At 49.9% G+C, this 19,459-nt stretch overlaps 3 protein-coding genes across 3 annotated transcripts; 2 read left to right on the top strand and 1 right to left on the bottom strand.

The window, feature by feature from the left end:
* The first annotated feature begins 1,961 nt into the window (after window positions 1-1,961).
* On the top strand, window positions 1,962-14,601 carry LOC131207483 (serine-rich adhesin for platelets). Its single transcript, XM_058200098.1, has 7 exons — window positions 1,962-4,098; window positions 4,494-5,152; window positions 5,259-6,098; window positions 6,165-7,349; window positions 7,422-10,392; window positions 10,510-10,646; window positions 12,734-14,601. Exons 1-6 carry the CDS (start codon window positions 1,962-1,964, stop codon window positions 10,611-10,613), a joined length of 7,896 nt encoding a protein of 2,631 aa, XP_058056081.1. The 3' UTR covers window positions 10,614-10,646; window positions 12,734-14,601.
* Window positions 13,073-15,745, bottom strand: LOC131212414 (RPII140-upstream gene protein). The gene is made up of 3 exons (XM_058206273.1): window positions 15,526-15,745; window positions 15,199-15,453; window positions 13,073-15,127 (listed from the first exon to the last, which is right to left on the bottom strand). The coding sequence occupies exons 1-3, from the start codon at window positions 15,726-15,728 to the stop codon at window positions 14,677-14,679; spliced, it is 909 nt and encodes a 302-aa protein (XP_058062256.1). The 5' UTR covers window positions 15,729-15,745; the 3' UTR covers window positions 13,073-14,676.
* An 822-nt stretch (window positions 15,746-16,567) lies between these two features.
* On the top strand, window positions 16,568-19,263 carry LOC131211827 (endoplasmin). The gene is made up of 2 exons (XM_058205457.1): window positions 16,568-16,727; window positions 16,882-19,263. The coding sequence occupies exons 1-2, from the start codon at window positions 16,682-16,684 to the stop codon at window positions 19,239-19,241; spliced, it is 2,406 nt and encodes an 801-aa protein (XP_058061440.1). The 5' UTR covers window positions 16,568-16,681; the 3' UTR covers window positions 19,242-19,263.
* The last annotated feature ends 196 nt before the right edge of the window (window positions 19,264-19,459 follow it).

Genomic DNA, 19,459 nt, shown 5'->3' on the forward strand with positions numbered 1-19,459 from the left:
ACGCGACAAACTCCCTGTCGACTGGCGGCCATTTGCTCACCCGTCAGCTGGTTACAGCGTGAACAGGGTTCTTTTTTTGTGCCCGTCCGGATCCGCATCGTTATTTGTCATAGTTTGCTCGCTTTGTTTCTCGCTTGTTCGCGAGAGTAACGATATTGGCAAGATTGCGAAGTGCGATGTAGCGTAGCGTATCGCACCTGCTGACAGGAAGCGAACCGGGCTGTGGACGAACGACAGATTGTACCCTGTTAGGATACGAAGTTTATGAGACTCATTCTAATATCTATCGTCGGTACAAAATAATTGCAACTAAATTTGATAAAAAAAGCGTTTATCTAGTTTTTCGGCACACGATATACATACTGCGTGTGACATATGTTTATGTTAATGTTTCCGTTGTTTTCAATGATTTCGTTCTATTTTCGTTCGGTATCTGTGCAGAAACAACGGTGGTGGGACCCCAGCAGAGCTGATAACTCGAGACACACAGCGTGGAAAGTTGAAGAAGAAACACAAAGGAACCAGAATTTAACTAATATCGCCCGGACTTAGGATATGGGAAAGTCAACGAGTTTCCGGCAATCGTATGCTAACTAGAAGACTTCGCAGAGCTTTATGCAGCGTGCAGCATCGCGCATCGAAGCAAAATTGGGCATCCAACGAAACTGCGCAAGACTTGTTTTGATAGAATCAATTGCAAATGCAAGTTGATTTCACAACGGACTGCTGTTTCGGTACGCGCATGGTTGGCAGTAAAGTCGACGTCCACCACGCTACTCCCATCGGTGAATTTGTGCAACGCGAAGGAAATCACGATCGATTGGGGCACGCAAGTGATCGAACAAAGCGGGCTTGAATGCAGAATTAACATTGTAGATAAACCAAGACCGATCACATTGTTTCTGGGCTACGAAGACGGCGGGCATTGGTGGAAGTCAAGTGTGCAAATCTGCGAGAAAAGATTCCAAGTAATGATCGCCTGTCTGGAACAATCAGGAAGTAATCGGCAAAGCAAAGGACTAGGAAGTTATCACCTCAACTGCTGGAACAAACCGACGAGGCGTTACTTGCCGTAGTGGTATCCGTCTGTCATCCGATAGGCCGTGGATGCATGCCGCGTGGTGTGAATTTAGTCGCGATCGAGAGACAAAACGACGAAGGTGTAACCGGCAGGCAGGTGAACGGACTGAAAAAAAGACAAAAAGCGGTCGATACTTAGAGCACACGGTACTTGTACATGGGACCGCGGAACTGCAACAAAAGCGGCCAGTGGGGCGTGAAAGAACGAAAATAAATCGTCGTGGGAGAGCACAGCATCACCGTACAGTACCCGGGAAACAACCGAACAAAAAGGAAGACGAAGTGAAGCTCGCCGTGAAGTGAATGTGTGTGACTGCTGCATTGAGTACTTACAGCAATTGACCGGTACGAGATACTGTTCAGCAAAACAAGTAAAAACAAGCGTGCGCCCTGTGCGACTAGCCCGAGCAGACGAAGTGGCAACTGCACAGTAACCTACCGTCAACCAGCGGCGGAGCGAACAAAAAGAAAACGGACAGAACTGAACCTCCCATCAGCTCCCACAGCAAACACCACACACAGGCGCAAACAGGACGGATGACTGTTGGGTTATATTTAGTAAATTCTGGTTACTAGAATTATCCACTCGTCGCGAGTAGCGGGGAAACAAAAACAAACTAAACACCTTGTGAGCGCAACTCGATTATACAAATACTTGTTTGAAAATATTGGGAACGCCTACGGGGCCACATTTGATCCGTTGAGTGCTCTGCTATCTTTCCACTTGCTTTGGTCAACCGTCTGATAACGTGTAAAAGCAGGCGAGGATCGGTGAAAGAGTCAAGGTCGAAGCAGTTTGTTGTTCGGCGATTGTCGTTGGTTCGCAAAAAGGATAAAAGCCGATAACAGATCCGATTCGCCGGTGTCCAAGGAGTGAGAAAATGAATGTAGATCCAACGCAGGCACTAGAACAGGAGCAGCAACAACCACAATCGACGATTACTGGACTGGCGGAGGCGGAAGCGGCACTAGCGTTACTAATTTCACCCTCGTCACCTTCGTCAACGTCGACCGTTTCGCCGACTGTTTCGTCGATTTCGAAGAATAGCAGCACCGACGAGATCGATGAAAATACGGCCGATGCCGAAGAGCAAGCTCAGCATCAGCGGCAGCAGCAACAGCAGCAGTCCGAGCCACTGACGACTGCCCAGTCATCAACCGAACGGCAACAGTCGGCGCCGCACGATGATGTCCACCGGAGCAGCAGCGTATGCCACGAAAGCTATCAACAGTCAGCGACCAGTACGGAAGCACGCCAGCCAAGCGATGACACCACGCAAGCGACCGACACGATGACGGCGGAGACGGTGGTTCCCTGTTTGTTGGAAACGGACACACTGCTGGCCCAGAGTGTACCAGAAAGCAATGCGACCACTACGATTAAGGAGACGACCGAACCCGGTGGGCAAGGAGATACTAGTAAAACCGATGAGCGTGCTGCTAGGAGCGAAGCGACGAGCGCCTCGCCCGGCACGCTAATGTTGGCAAACTCTGCGACTACAATGACGAGCCACCTACTACCGCTACAAGAGTTAACCACGGAAGCCTTACTCCCCGGCCAGCTGTCAACGAGTTCTTCTTCCACTGCGTCCAGCCCTTCGATTGCGGAGGAACAATCGCCTGCGATGTTGGAGGGTGCCAACGGTATGAGTGTTGCAACGGATGGACAGTGCTTAGGGAACGCCGCTGACGCTGCTTCCAACAACAATCGCATGATCGAGGTAAATCTTCCTCCGACGATGTTGCTGGCCGCGGATGGTTGTAATAACAATAACAATAATAATAACGATCGCTTTAATAACAACAAGAGCAACGACGAGGACAGTGGCGTTACGCAGGAGGACGCTAGTGGTGACCTCGTGGCGATAGCTGACAGAAGGACGGATGTCGCGAATGAGGACACCGACGACGGTGACCTATGTGCAATGATTGGGAGTGCTGTGACGGAGGCAGTTACGTTGACGGAAGGCGTCCCAGTGTCTGCACCCGAAGCAACGCATGAAGCGGTTGACACGCAAACCACGACGGCCTGTCGGTGCGAGCCAGAAGGAAACGAACCCGTGCTGACCGTAGCGCCGGTAGAGATAGTACAAATCACGCCTGAACCGAGCACCAACACTAGCAACACCGCCGTAGCGAGGGCGGCCAACAAAGACGAAGTGGTTGCGGTGTCATCAACCAATACACAGACGTGCACTGCAGCAGAACCACAACCACCAGTAGCAACCGCGATCGCAGAAAATAATACCATTACCAGTGCCATCGGTGTAGAAGGTTCACTGTTATCCTCGTCGTCATCGCCATCGACACCGCTACCACCTCCCCGGTCGTCGTCCACCTGCCCTTCGTCGTCGGTGTCCTCGGCCTCGTCCTCCTCATCCTCGGCGGCTTCATCCTCCGCGACGTCCTCAGAATCGTCACCACCCGCGACGCCAGCTCTGGCAGCTTCCCAACAGGAAACCGAAGCGATCGCCGCAGCGGAACCCAAGCCGACCATGGTCAAGTGTGCGGTCGATCGGTGCCCATGTGATTCACGCGAAGAACACTCCCTTGCAGGCGAAGGACTGCTCCCACCTCCGCCGGCAGCGCCTGTCATCCGGCGACCACGGTTGGAAGTGCCAGCCGACGCAGAACCAATGAACTCAACCTTCGCGCCCGCCGTCAAGACCACCGTGGAGGCCGAGAGTGATGCTTCGCGCGTTCTAACGCTAGCCGAAGAATTGTCGCTGGCAGCGGCAGAAGCAGTCGCGGCATCGGCCCCACCGGTAGCAGCTGCCACACGTTCAGCCGCAGCAGTTACGAGCGAAACGGTGACACTACCAAAGAGTGCTGCCGGTACAGCCAGCAGTAGCAGCTCGTCGCCGGTTTTGCACAGTAGTCTGAAGAAATCGACCAGGATGGGTGTGTTGGCGGGTGGTGCGTCGAGAGCGACCAGCGAGAGACTGCGCCGAGTGTCGTTTCCGAAAGACTCAGACTTAATCACTGGTTATCTGGACCCGGTTAGTCCTTGGGCAAGCAGTAAGTACACTATATTGTGATGTGATTTTACAGTTTAATTTACGAACCATTGGAGTATTTTCAATCCGTTAACACCTGTTGATGCTGGATACTTCGTAGTTTCATTCTTCTGATTCCATGTCAATCATAGATAATTTTGGAATAGGCCAAAAAGTCACAGCTTTCAGTTTGATTTGGTGACGGCATGCCACCCAATTAGAACGCGCGTCTTTTACATTTCAGAGTGTAGAAATAATTGTGTTTGCTACAATGTTACACTTCTGTCTCCAAACTGCAACATATCGATCCAAAGGAACAAACTTTTAAAATTAGCATAGTCGCTAGTATAGAATATTAATAGTATTTGTAGGCTAGATATTTTGTGATCAAATGTTGCGTCATTCCTATCTTTACAGCCCCCATTTGTGACTCAGCGGAATTGCTCGAACTATACCGTGCATCATGCAACAGTCATGGCACCTTACCTCTCCAGTGCGTTATCGATCATCTGCAGTCGATCGATTTCACCAAAGATCGTGTTCCGCTACTGTCGCTAAAAGATCAGAATCTCAGCTACGGGTCGTGTGAAGCGCTTGAGCCTATCTTCAAACATGTCCGGTATCGCTGCATCGACCTGTCCCACAGCGGCCTAGACGACTTAACGGCCAGCGTGATGTTCGACATCATAGAGTACTACGAGGCGGCCAACGAGCTGGACATTTCCGACAATCTTCAAATGTCGAGCAAAACATGGACTGACTGCATTAATATGATCAAAAAGAGCAAGCATCTGAACGTGCTGATCACGCGCGGTCCTACGATATCGGACTACCAGGTGACGAACCTCGCAAAGGCCTTGAGCACTTCCGCCATGCACACGCTCAAGCTGGAGCACTGTGTACTTAGTCAGCAACCCATTGCCTCTCTCTGCACCATACTAATGCGCAACAATGTTCTGCGGGAGCTGTGGCTGGCACACAATCAACTAATATGCGAAGATGCGCAGCAAATAGCGAATCTGCTTCGCAAGAACTTCTACATTCAGCTGATCGACATTTCAAACAATAGAATTGGGGTAAGGAAAGAAGACCAATTTTGGAGGGCTGAGCGTTTAATGTGTGTAGCGTTCGAGTGAGACGTGTAAACTAACTTTTTTCCCCTTTTATATTGGCGGCCACCAGGACAAGGGTGTGGAGGTTATCGTGAGTGCGATCGTTGATCAATCGGTCTACTTCAAGGACGTCCAGGAAAAGAAGCGTAAAAGCGCTCTTAGCTTTTCCGACCTTTCCAGCAGCCTGAACAACATCAACAGTTCGAAAAACTTTTTTCCCACGCGCTTGCGGCCCACCGACTCGCTGGGGTCCATTGCGAGCGACAGCGACTCTACCACTTCACCAACGGCGAGCCCGCTCACTACTCCGGTAACACCGCCATCTACGCCGGCTCTACCATCGATCGAAACATCAACAGCAGAAGATGAACTGAACAGCACAGCTGGGTGCAGGGTAGGTGATGCAATCGTTCCGTCACCAGTAACGGCTCCCGGCATGTATACGAAGAGTGAATTAGATCAAGAAATCAACCCACCTCCAACGCTTCCGGTACCACCCCCGACCAGTGTAGCTCCACCGATTGCGAATCTAGTGGAAACGAGTACAAAACCCAACAATAGCGTAAGTCTACAAACTAGTGATAGAGTACGGCCCGAAACTGGTCTAGTGGGGGTAACGGCCGAGGAGGAGGCATTGCTAAGATTGACCAGCACTAGCAGCACCGTCGCAATGGATCGTGATTTCGAAAAGAGCACTGCAAAAACAGTACAAACCGAAGGCCCAGCAGAATCAATGGTGGAGGATCAAAGCTTGGAACTGCTGCTTAGCCTCGAGCAATCGGAAAGCCCAGTGCCACATGCACCGAAAAAGGCACGGCTTGCGAAACAGGACAGCATTCTGAGTGAGTTTGAGGCGACAATAATCGATCTCCCGGCAAACGACGGAAAAGAGCAACAGAAACCAAAGCAAGTTTCCCATCCGGAAGTGAGGCAGGAAGGCAACGGTGATGGTAGTGAAATGGTCGCCGTGGAAGAGCGGCCAAAGCAACAGCAGACCGCGACGGTGGTAGCGAGCGTGATGGATGAAGATATTTCCGAGATGTGCACCGATTACGACGACGATGGTAGCAATCTGAAAATTTCTCAGGAAAACCTGTACGTCGACCTTGCCATAACGACGACGGCCGGTGAAGAACGGTCGGGGAAAACCATCTCCGTGCCGAAGGTGGGTCAGTTTACGGCAGTAACACTTCCGGCGGCACCGTTGAAAAAAGATGAACTTCAGTTGTTGATCGAAAAATCACAACAACACGAGCTGCAGCTTGAGAAGGCGATTAATGCACGGGAAGCAGTGAACTACCCTTCGGTGAGTGACGTACCTGTAGCAGCACCAACAGAAACAGGACCACCGGTCGCGACTAGCAAGAACGAAAGCAAAAGTGCCATTAGCGGGGAACAGCTCAAGAAGCGGAATCGAGCACAATCTTCAGGCAAAGCGCTGCACATGAAGCGCGTGGTCAAAATGGAAACAAACAATGATGGTGCGGTGCTAGGCGCCCTTTCGCACTCCCTCGAGTCCGTGGGCGATGATTCAGATTTCGAGATTAGCAGTAGCCCGTACATGACAACGGCGGCACCGAGCAGCTTCCCGAATGAACGTTCGTTTAGTTCGGAAAGCTTGAACAGCGAAACATCGGTCGATTCGAACGACTCGAAATCGAGCTTGAAAATAATCGAATCGAAGTTTGCCACGAAAAATGGTACCCTCGAGCGGCAACAGTCGAACGTAAACCGTGACGGAACCGGGCCAGACGCAGCGTCCACCGTTCCGACCGGTCTGCAGGTGTTGGTGCTGTGGAACAACGAAATCACGCGCAAATCGGCGCATCACTTTGCGAAACTGCTCGAAAAAACAACCACACTCGATACGCTGAATGTTGGTAGCAATTTGCTCTGCAATAGCTTCGTGTCGGGGATCGGGGCCAGCCTGAAGGCGAACACAAGCCTCACAAACCTGGGGCTGCAGGGAGCACATCTATCGGACAAAGGTGCGAAAGCGATGGCCGAGGTGATTGAGTTCGGCGGTAATTCCTCGTTGCAGAGGATCGATATGCGCAATAACAACATCCAGAAGGCGGGCCTCGAAGCGTTAAACGAGGCGATGAAGTCGAACAAATCGGTCAACCGTATCGATCTGGACGATACGCCGCGCAGAGTGAAGGTAACTATCAGCGGTGCATTGTGGTTATCTCGGTGACAGATTTACAGATTCGTCCTCCTTTCTCCCACTCAGGACACAACGCTCGACGGTGTCGGTTCGGAGTACAGTCGCTTGGTAAACAATATTCGGGCGCAGTGTGAACGCAACAAGAACCCGCCAGAACCGAGCGAACCGATCACGAGCAACACGCAGGTGCGGCGCGCCCGGGTGGACTATCTGAGTAGCCGAAAGATTTCGCTAACCTGTCAGTCGATCAAAACGTCCCCCAGTGCGATCGCCGATAGGCAACATCTCCTCGATCCCAGCGGTGGTGGGTGCAAGAAACCGAGTGGCCGTTTACGTTCTCCGTTGCCCAGTCCAATTCCCTCTCCCATCGCCTCACCCGTACCAAGTCCTTCGCGTAATCGTTTCCACGTGTCGCGCGTGTCCGATTCGACGGGAGGCGGCGGTAGCTTGACGAGCGTCGCGTCAACCTCGCCATCGCCCTCGTCGACCGGCAGCTCGCCCACCCTCTTCTTTCCATCGAACTCCCGTTTTCGCGTAGTGACGGTCGCCGAGCCGGATCTCGCTGGTGCCAAAGGTGCTAGCATTCGTAGCAGCAGCACCATCAGTCTGCCGAGTAAATCATCGTACACAACATCCTCTCCACCTCTGTCGTCGTCATCGGTGGCCATAGGCATCGGAGTGTCGCCTCTGATGGGTGGTGCAAGTAACAGGCGGCCCGTTTGTAGCTCCGCACCAACATTTTCATCCTTTTCGCCCTCATCTCCGTCATCGCCACTGGCCGCGGCCGTCCCGAGTGTGCGTATGAACTCACCATCGCCACTGCTACCACCAGCCCCCAGCAACACTTTCGCCACCAACAACACTATGCTACCACCGACACTGCTACCAGCAGGCGTCATACCTATGATAGTGCCATTGGGTGCCACGCCTACAATGCCACAGATAATACCCCAAAACGTCACACAGCTCCAACCACTACAACCATCAGCAATGTTGTTTCCACCACAGTCACCGCTGCAGCTACCGCAAGTGGAACTACAAACCTGTCCGTTGGTCCCAGTCCCGAACAGTCCAATAGTTCCCACATTATCGCAACAAACTGTAGCACCGAAACAGCCTCCGCATGCATTACAGTCTCCACAGCAGACCACACTATTACAATCGCTGCCACAGCCCCAACTCGGTGCGGCGAACTACCATCCAACGGTGAAGGTGCGACACTCGTCGACACCCCATAACAGCAACAGCACACTGCACGATTCCGTGCTTTCGTCGACGAGCATTGAGAGCCCGGATTTGGAGGTGAAACGTTTCATGGCCGGTGGCATCATGGACGATAGTTGCTGTTCGTCGATCAGCGGCAGCATCGATTCGATCGACAATGCAAACTTCAACAACACATCTCTGAGCTCGGCGGATGAGAGTTTCGATGTACTGACCGCTAGCGGCTCCCCGCAACCGCAAGCCGTCGTTACCGCACGATCATTAGCAGCGGCAAGCAACTCGTCGGCGGCAACGCGGCCATATGAGGAAAGTACGCTCATTCCACGCACGACAGCTATCGATGGCAACAAGGACACCCGTTCGCCGAGTGTCGTCGTTGTTGGTATGCCATTGCAAGGGGCCAGCTCCCAGGAATCCTTGTACGATGTGCACGACCTTTCCGCATCATCAAATTCGTCTTCATTGTCCGCCACTAACTGGACGCTTGGTACGAAGCCACCGTTACCAACAACCACCCCTGCCCCAGCAGTACTAGCACCAACAAGCCACTCGAACGAAAGCACCCTAACGTCGACGCAACATTTGGAGAAAGAGGCAAAGCCCAGCGGGGGCTCACCGGTGGCGGAGAAAGTAGCTGCACCGCGCGTTCGGAAAACCTCCTGGATCCACACACATATTGGTGGAGGCGGAAGTGCGGCCAGCTCAGCGAACAAACAGACCGATTCTAGTTCGAGCGGAGGAAGCACACCGACACCGAGTGGCGGTGGTAGCGGTTATCCACCGGCCATCGAGAAACTGCTCAGTCTATTCAACCCAAGCAATCTATTTTCTTCGAGTAAATCGTCCTCGGTTAGTCCACCGAATGTGGACGCCGGTGCGCCAGCAGTAGCTGGCGGTGGCCAACATGGCGGGTCGTCGCAGCCTCCTTCACGAAAGGAAAGTCCCATGGGTGGGCTGTTCTACTGGGCACACGGTGGCGGCGGTAGCAATGCCGGGAGCAACAACAGCACCATCACAAACAGCCCATCTTCCTCCGGTCACAAAAAGGACGATGATCGAGTGCTGAAAGTGAACGTATCGCCTGAATCAACGCCTGTGCAGCAACAGCTACATCCGCTACAAAATCAAACGCAAACCCATCATCCATTACAAGCGGACCGGGCACCGAGCGTAAACCAGCAACAACAAAGCGTAGAACATATGCCACCGCAGATGAAGGTGGAAATGAAGGAGAACATTTCGCCGGAAAACACAATCACCAATAAGCTGCTTACGAGTGTAGCGACCACGGCTGGTAGTACAGGGGAACCGATCGCGCTTGTAGCAACCAATCCTGTTCCGATGGCTACCGCGCCTCATGCCCGAGTGATCTTTCAGCTGGGAGGCGATTACGACGAATCAGAAGACGATATTGATACGCTAACGAACAAGTATGGCAATGCAACGGTGGGCGGCCATTACTACGGAAGCCACCAAAGTGGTGCTAGTAGTCTGATCGGTAGTACGACCAGTAACAGCAGTGGCATTAGCGTTGGTAGTGCGATGAGTGCTGGTGAAGGTGCTGGATGCGGTGGCCGGGTTGCTTCACCATCGGCGAATACAACGGGCGAACGTCAGACCGAGTCAACGGTGGGGCTTAGTCATCTGGGACAACTGGCAAGAGACTCGCTGAGCATATTTAAAAACCCGAGTCTCACCTCGCAAGACTCCATGTCGATTCGGTCTATGGATTCGCTGCCGGAAATGACTATCGAGTCGGCCGTTAACTACAACCCGCTGACCGCTGTCATGACAACCGGGCCGTTGAACGCAAGTCAAGGAGTTTTGTCAGCTGTCGTCACGAAACCATCGGTGTTGCCCCATCCCCCACCATTGTCGTGTGTCACGTCAGTGCGATGCGCAGCACCATCGGAACCGGAAGCGGAACAAGCATCACTCGCAACATCCTTAATATCCTCCACACCACCGACAACACGTTCAGCGTCTACATCAACGCCGCCACATCCATCAGCAGAAAAACAGGAAACTCAGTAGCTAGCATGGGTGGAGCGAAAGGTCGCAGTAGAAGTACTTATCTAAATTATTTACTACTCATTAATTCACCTACTGTACTATATACGTTCGGTCAGGCTTGTTTTTTCGTTTAATTCGTTTCGATTAACCGGCGATTCTATTTTCACGCATCCTTTGCTGCTATGCCTTATTCAGTTCAGTGCGACATCCACGTAACACTATGCAAAATCTATCGATGCAAACATACAACCGAGCAGTAGGCATTTTTTCAGGAAACCGCTATGACCGTAACAGCGATTAACTTAACTGATCGATTTGAAGGTTTTGTTGTGAAATGGCAATACTTATTGACAATAGACGCCGGATCTGCGACGCGAACCTCGTTGATCGAATTGCGTTATTCGTTAAGGTTTTGGGCGGCTCCCTGTGTGTGTGGCTAGCTGCATTCCATTTAACTGAAAAACGGAAACAGTACAACCCGCGTAGTCAGAAAGAATGGGAAATCACGGAAAGGCAAGAGTAGACCGTAACCGAAGTTTATTTATTACTCTCTTCCATCCGTGATCCTTTTAGTTGGAATGCAAAGGAGTACTAGTCAGTTGGCATTGATTTGCGATTACACTCCCATTGCTGAGACCGTTTCAGTCCGCAGATAAAAAGCAAAATGATGTGCCTTCTTTAATAATTGAAAACGGAAGTCATTATGAGCGCAACAAATTGACTGTGCATGGTTCATGCACCGTCAACCGCTACAAGAAACGAGAACTAAGCAAAACTAGCGATTGCTTACGATTGAGGGGCGCTAAAGCAGAAGGACCACTCTTTGATATACTTTACTCGACTGAATAGGATTATATAACAATAATGGGAGATGCTGTGTGTTTGCTGTATAAAAGTCGCAAATTAGGGCTGAACAAGTGAAGATTGATGCGTAGGGAGTCCGCCGGATCTACGAGCGTGTGAAGCTAGCTTGCGGTTTTGATGCTCGTATTTGTCAGAAAACCTTCAAAGTTGAATGACGAAGGATTACTTTTCCATCTCGCCTACACTTGCGAGACACTCTTTGCCTAGGGTACTAAATACGACACCTCAAATTGTTGTCAGAGCTACAATTGCCGAAGAACTATACAAAAAGTGGGTACCGTAAGATTCATCGTATCGGATTTGTGTGACCCGCGCATGACTCTCATGACAAAAGTCGTATTTTGTTGGCACGCGAATAACTTGGCTGACGGTCATGCGGTAAGGCCACATCGCACACAGGGGAATGTTCGCAGCCAAAGATAGATGCTGCATGTTGCAGTGAGAGCATTGAATGTACTTAGTTTTTTTGCGAACGCTCTGCCATTGAACTGCAGTTCCTCTTCGGGGCCAGTTGGCAGCCTTCAGCGACGAAAGATACTTAAGGTGATATACTTAAACACAGTCACAAGTAAGGCAAAGCTACCGGCAAAGGATGCATTAACACTTCCCTTTCTTTTCATAATCAAAATTTAGTTCTTAAAGTGATGGGTTGTCATTATGTGCAATACGCACTTACATTAAAAGAATCGCACTGCAAAGAGAGTACACCTTTAGTGTTTGGCGCAAAAATTGAAACTTAATCCCACGACTACGTCATAGAAGTTCTGTTCGTAAGTTAGTTTTTTGCCAATGTTCCATTGCGAGGCTCTTACGAGTTTCGGCAGATCCAAAAGTTTAATAGGTTGTGGTTTTTGGTGCGCCTTTTGGAGCTGGCAGATGGATAGCAAAGGATAGATACTTAAAATCGACGGAGATCAGAACGGAAACCCCGAAACAGGCGCACCACAAAAAACTAACTAACGACAATGCTCTTTAGTAACGAAGTACTAGAATTTTGCACGGTAGCATAGAACCGCGGGGAGGTGAACACAGAGAGCGAGGAGTCAGGGAACGTCGTCAACGTCGATTGACTTCCAAACCGGCGTTTCGTTTCGGCGGGCATGCACTATTGGGTACTCTACAGAAAAGCTGTTACTTTTGGTTGTGGTACTGCGGATAATGTTATAATTTCTTATTTTTGGCTAACACTTACGAAAAATTAGGAAAACGAAGAAGAAAGGGATTCACAAATCACTTTAAAAACATTAATTTGGGCCACTGTTTACTTAACAAAATAGTCTACGAAAACCGACTCACTCCCGGAAAGAAGGGTCATCATCGGCAGAGTTACACAAAGCTTGAGTAGCTAAATACATTGCAAATGAAATAATCCAAATGCAGCAAGACGACGGGATAATGGCATAACAATACGCTGCTCTCCAATCAATCGTACATCTCGCCACTAAGACTTCCTTCAGTAATCGTCATCGGCCGCGTGTCAGCCATACCATGTTTACATCTAACTCTATGCATGTTTTTCTTGGCTCTTCTGTTTGGATTCCTGTTTTGTTTCTAAATCATCAGTTCGAATCGCTAGCCAGACCGAGTGCACAGCTGCTTGTCGGGCCGGCCTGCCCTGTTCCGTTGGCTGCTGCTGCGTTGCGTACTTAGTTTCCTTCTTCTGTGATACAAGAAAAGCACGCTTGTGATAAAGTGAAATTTATTGATACATAATTTTTTTGTTGGTATATCGTACGATTTTGTTCATTTAGTTTGTTTCTTTATTTTATTTGTATCTTTCCTTATTGTTTTCTTCCCTTTTCATGCTGTTTTGTTCTTCATTATTTGTGATCGAACGAACACACAATCGAACAAATGGCGTCGTACGTGTGAGGAGAATGAATGAATAGAACAGTTTTTTTCTGTGTTATGTGAGAGAGAAATAGAAAGTGGGAATGATTGTGTATGTGTGTATGTGTGAGTATTGTTGTAAGTACACGCATGTGTGATAGAATTACTAAAACCTTTGAACGTGTTCGTTTTAAAGAAGTTAACAGAACGTACCCCTGTTCCCTCCGCCGACAGGGAACTGGGCACTCGGTTTGAACTACTTGATTTGAACTGATCGATGCATTGCCCAACATGAGCAGTTTCTTGTTTCATTCTGGTCCTAATGAAAAACAAACAACAAAGAAACAACCCAATTCCGATTCAAACCACACAATCTTTGCTCCAGTGATAATTGCAAAAGTGCAGAAATAAAACAAAGGTTTATGTAGTGCACCTGTGGGAGTAATGTGTTTATGTATTCACTTGCAAGCTTCCTGCCACTGTTCTGCTAGTAAACACGCAAGCACCGCCTTATCTAGGATAATGCATACTTACATGGGCCGATGGTGGTCTCTGAACATAGACCATCTTCATTCTCCTTAACATTGTTTTTCTTTATATCTGAAACCCAGTTCTACCACAAGTTCTTTACCACTCCTCGCCGGATACGGATGCTGGAACCGCATCGTTAATTTAAGTTTAGCATGCAGTTTCGTCTGTGTTTTTAGATTTACTATTATGTTTGTTCTTCGTTCGTTCGATAGAAGCTAGTTGTATCGTTCGCCAATTCATCTTTACGTTGTATGTAGATAGTTTTTCTTTTTCAAATTATGTTTTGTGAATAAAACCGCGGGCTCTGGCCGTCTGAATTCATTTCTCAAAAACCAAAACACCTCCGTGTCATTGTTTTCTTTATCAACACTGATTAAATGGTTTCGTATTCCCAACACCTAACGCGCTGTTTTGCACTTCCCAACGGTTTAACGGAAAGTTTTTCTTCTTTTCCTTTTGCGCCTGTGCCTGCCTGTTGCCCTTCCTGATTCCCGCCCCAAAGCTGATGCCTGCGGTGCCACCGCTCTGCTCCAACTGCGGCTCAAGCACGAACAGCTGCAAGCCAAGAAGAAGCTAATGAAATCCAAATCCTTACCCGACATGAAGACAATTAGATAATAGTTGAGCCGCAGCGCAGTACGGCGTATTAGGTGCTGTATTTTTCACTTTTTTTCTTTTCATTTCCTCACCCAGCAATAAACAACTTTCAGCAACAACGGGCAGATGATAGACAGAGTGTGTATGATGGTTCTTCAGTTGTGAATCGGTTTGAAATAAAATTCTGTAAAACATATCTCTAGCACGCGCAGTTACTCAATGGAAGAAAGAAATATGGATCATTTGCCCAGTAAATGGCACGCTATTTTTCACCGGACACAGCCTTTTCTTCCTCTGCCAGCTTCGCCATTAACGATTCCTTTTCCACCGCCAGCTGTACTTTACGTTTTTCCGCCTCGATCGCATCAAGATCGAGGTTCACTTTACCGAACTTGTTGTGGTGATGCGTGAGCAGCGGTTCCTCTTCAGCCCTCTCTTGCGTTTTCAATGAATCGCGTATTACTTGATCGCGGTTCGCTTGCCACTTGTACTGCCAGAAACGAACCTCCTCCATCGTGGTACCGGTAGCACGCATGATAAGCAGCGACGCACCTCCTGCCACTCCACCGAGCGCCATGCCCACCAATCCGCCCGATGCCATGCCGCGGAGCCCCATGTTAAATTTGTACATTGCCCCCGTAACGCTCCCAGCAGTCATATATTCGTACAAGGAAGATTTCCCCCGGTAGACGGAAATCAAGGTTTGGATGCCTCTGGAATGGATGGAGTTAGCAGAGATCAGTTAATTAGAGCCTACAACAACGCAATACTAAAAACTACTCACATATAGCTCGTGGTGAACAACGCCAACCGCCAGCCCCATTTGAATGCTCCCTTGGCGAAGCTTACGGTCACCTGATCCTGCAGTTTCTTTTTGGCATGAAAGCTTGACTCGAATGCTGTCGCCTGGTTCCGTTCCATGAAGTTCATGTACGCTACGCGAGAGTCTACGAAGCCTCCATAGCAGGCGCCAAACAGAAATCCTATGAATCCGGCCTGGTAGATGGAGTTGAGTTCCGTCGACACACGGCCAAATTCGCTGAAAGGCAACGAAAGCATATTCTTCAGCGAATTCTTCGTTTAACTTTTCGTCTGCACCCCGTGGCCGTACTCAATGCTGAACATCATCCGGAGCCGCTCCATGCCGGTTTGTTTATCACCCGCTGCCTCTGCGTACATGCTCTGTACCGTTTTCGTATCGATTGTGACCTTATCATGATCATTGCCGATGAATGGTAGCCCACCGATCAACGCCACACCTGTGCCGGATGCCCCAAAGATACCGATTCTCGGTCGAAACAATCGTAAGCGCATTTTCTTTCCGTAGCCAGTAACGATGTAACCGTTTGCATAACTCGGTCGAACTGTTGTTTATTTGACTGTCAGCTGATTTGTTTGTTTTGTTTTTCGAAGTTGTCAAAATCTCGTTCACTTGTCCGACAAAGTTTGGGGTTTACTAAATTGTCGAACTACTTGACGCAACTTAGTAGTCTTAAAATAATCTCTTAAATTTAACAATGGCTACGAAACTATTATTTCAAAGGATCAAAAAACTTTCCTATGAAACAGAATAATACTGAAAATGTTACCGCTTATATAGTGCGGTATTATAGCGCTTATATAGTGCGGTTACCGCTTATATAGGGCTTATATAGTATTTACAATTAATACGAAGGGCTTCTTACAGTACAAATCGACATTGTTTCAAACCAAAATTTACGCTCGTGTGTCGAATGAAAATATACATTTTGGGAATTCCCGAAATCTTTGGTGGCGCGATTCATAATAACGCTCGGTCTGGCTTATGTCGGAGTCCGACAGAGCGCAATATGGACAGAATAGAGAAAAGTTTCAACCCTGTACACGTTGTGTTTCAATCGGAATGATTTGGACCAATCAGCGAGCGCCAAATATTCTCGTACGCACCACGTCAGAATCACGGTTCCATCGGAGGTTGCTCTATCTGGTGCCCATTGTGCGACGACGCACTGGGAAATGGCGTTGAAGGAGCGAGATAGCGTACAAGAAGCCGGTATTTGATGCACAACCTACTAGATGGGTTGTACCTGGGCGGCCCGCTTGGTTGTGCGCTTATTTGACAGTGCTCTCCGGGACCAAAACCCGTATTCGTTCGCTATCTGCCGACTCGTTCGTAGGAAAGCCTTTGCACCGGAATCTGTTCCGCGGTATCGTCTTTGTGCGGAAGGCCAACTGTGGGTTCCTGCTCCGTGCTCAATAGTAAACCAATAGATCGGAGTGCCATCACGATGAAGTACTTGTTACTTCTGGTACTGGGGGTGTTTCTGTTTGCAGGTAAGTTTCGCTCTTCGGCTTCTCCACATGGTTTGTAAACGCTTAGGGCGGCGCGGTGCTCCGAAGAATGTTCGGGAAACTACACATCATGGAACTTTCAACGAGACGTAGTGCCGATATGGACTTACACGCGTTCTACGATAACCAATTGCAGGAATCTCCCAGGTTCGTGCGGAGGCCGCAGATGACGACGATGACACGTTGCCAATGGTCGACAATGATCTCGGCGCATCGAAGGAAGGTTCGAGAACGGACGCCGAGGCGGTGAAGCGTGAGGAGGAGGCCATCAAACTGGACGGACTGAACGTGGCTCAGATCAAAGAGCTGCGCGAGAAATCGGAAAAGTTTACCTTCCAGGCGGAAGTGAACCGGATGATGAAGCTTATCATCAATTCCCTGTACCGCAACAAGGAGATCTTCCTGCGGGAGCTGATCTCGAACGCTTCCGACGCACTGGACAAGATCCGATTGCTTTCGCTCACTGACCCGTCCGTACTGGATAGCAACAGCAATTTGGAGGTGAAAATAAAGGCCGACAAGGAGGGCAAGGTGCTGCACATTATCGACAGTGGTATCGGCATGACCAAGCAGGATCTGGTGAACAATCTCGGTACGATCGCCAAGTCCGGAACGGCAGACTTTCTGTCCAAGATGCAGGACAACAAATCAGAGGGCCAGGACGTGAACGATATGATCGGCCAGTTCGGTGTCGGGTTCTACTCGGCGTTCCTCGTGGCGGATCGGGTTGTGGTCACGACGAAGCACAACGATGACAAGCAGTACATCTGGGAATCGGATGCGGCCAGTTTCAGCATCGTCGAAGATCCTCGTGGTGACACGCTCCAGCGGGGATCGCAGGTGTCGCTGCACTTGAAGGAGGAAGCTCTAGACTTCCTGGAAGAGGACACGGTGAAGCAGTTGATCAAGAAGTATTCGCAGTTTATTAACTTCCCGATCTACATGTGGACAAGCAAGGAGGTCGAGGAAGAGGTGCCGGTCGAGGAGGAAAGTGCCACCACCGAGAAGCCAGTCAAGGAGGACAACGTTGACGAGGAGGAAGAGGACGTTAAGGTGGAGGAAGAGGAAACCACCGATGAGGACAAACCGAAGACGAAGAAGGTCAAGAAGACGGTCTGGAACTGGGAGATTATGAACGACAGTAAACCCATCTGGACGCGCAAGGTGAGCGAGGTAACGGATGAGGAATACAACGAGTTCTACAAAAGTCTGACGAAAGACACGACCGAGCCGCTGGCACAGACCCACTTTATCGCCGAGGGAGAGGTTACGTTCAAGTCGCTACTGTTCGTCCCGAAAGTGCAGCCATCGGAAAGCTTCAACAAGTACGGCACGAAGGCCGATAACATCAAGCTGTACGTGCGCCGCGTGTTCATTACGGACGAATTCAACGACATGATGCCCAATTATCTTAACTTTATCCGCGGTGTGGTCGACTCGGACGATCTGCCTTTGAATGTGTCGCGCGAAACGCTTCAGCAGCACAAACTTATCAAGGTGATCAAGAAGAAGCTGGTTCGCAAGGCGCTCGACATGATCAAGAAGATCGACAAGGCACAGTACGAGAAATTCTGGAAGGAGTACTCGACCAACATCAAGCTCGGTATCATGGAAGATCCCAGCAATCGATCTCGGCTGGCCAAGCTGCTCCGCTTCCAGTCGTCTTCGACGAAGGACAAGGAGTACACGAGCCTGTCGGATTACGTAGGACGCATGAAGCCTAAGCAGGACAACATCTACTTCATTGCCGGTCCAACCCGTACCGAGATTGAAAAATCTCCGTTCGTCGAGCGTCTGCTGTCGCGCGGCTACGAAGTACTGTTCCTGGTGGAGGCCGTTGATGAGTACAGTATTTCGGCGTTGCCCGAGTTCGATGGGAAACGCTTCCAGAACGTGGCCAAGGAAGGCTTCACGCTGAACGAATCGGACGAGTCAAAGGCACGCTTCGAGGAGCTGAAGACGGAGTACGAGCCGCTGCTCAAGTGGCTGAACGATGTGGCTCTAAAGGACAAGATCGCAAAGGCGCAGCTCTCGGAACGTCTCTCAAACTCACCTTGCGCCCTGGTCGCTTCGATGTTCGGCTGGACCGGTAACATGGAGCGATTGGCGTTGGCCAACGCGCACCAGAAGACGGACGATCCGCAACGCATGTACTATCTGAATCAGAAGAAAACGCTCGAAATCAACCCACGTCACCCGCTAATGCGAGAGCTGTTGCGTCGTGTCGATGCGGACGTGGACGATATTGTAGCCAAGGACATGGCGGTGCTGATGTTCAACACGGCCACTCTACGGTCCGGCTTTCAGCTGCCCGAGACGGCCGACTTTGCCGACAGTGTCGAGCGGATGATGCGTCAAACGCTGGGCGTCTCGCTCGATGAGCAGCCCGAGCAGGAGGAGTTTCCCGAAGCGGATCCATCAGACGAGGGCACTGCGGGAGGTGCGGCCGACGAGGACGAAGAAGCCATCGATGCGGATGAACATGACGAACTGTAAGTGTGGATGCGATGTGTCGTTCGGTGCAAAAAGCCACATTCGTGGCTGATACCATTCAACGGCATGACTGATAAAAGAATGTAAGAGCGAACGAAGGAGCGAATATGTGTAAGTAAGGATGCGTACGATAAGAGAGTTTCACAGCGAAGATGCGTGTGCGGCGATAGAAGATGACGAGAACCAGACAAAACATAAGTGCTTCTCGATATTCCGCCTGT

This window comes from Anopheles bellator, chromosome 2 (genome assembly GCF_943735745.2).
Source record: "Anopheles bellator chromosome 2, idAnoBellAS_SP24_06.2, whole genome shotgun sequence".
NCBI lineage: Eukaryota > Metazoa > Arthropoda > Insecta > Diptera > Culicidae > Anopheles > Anopheles bellator.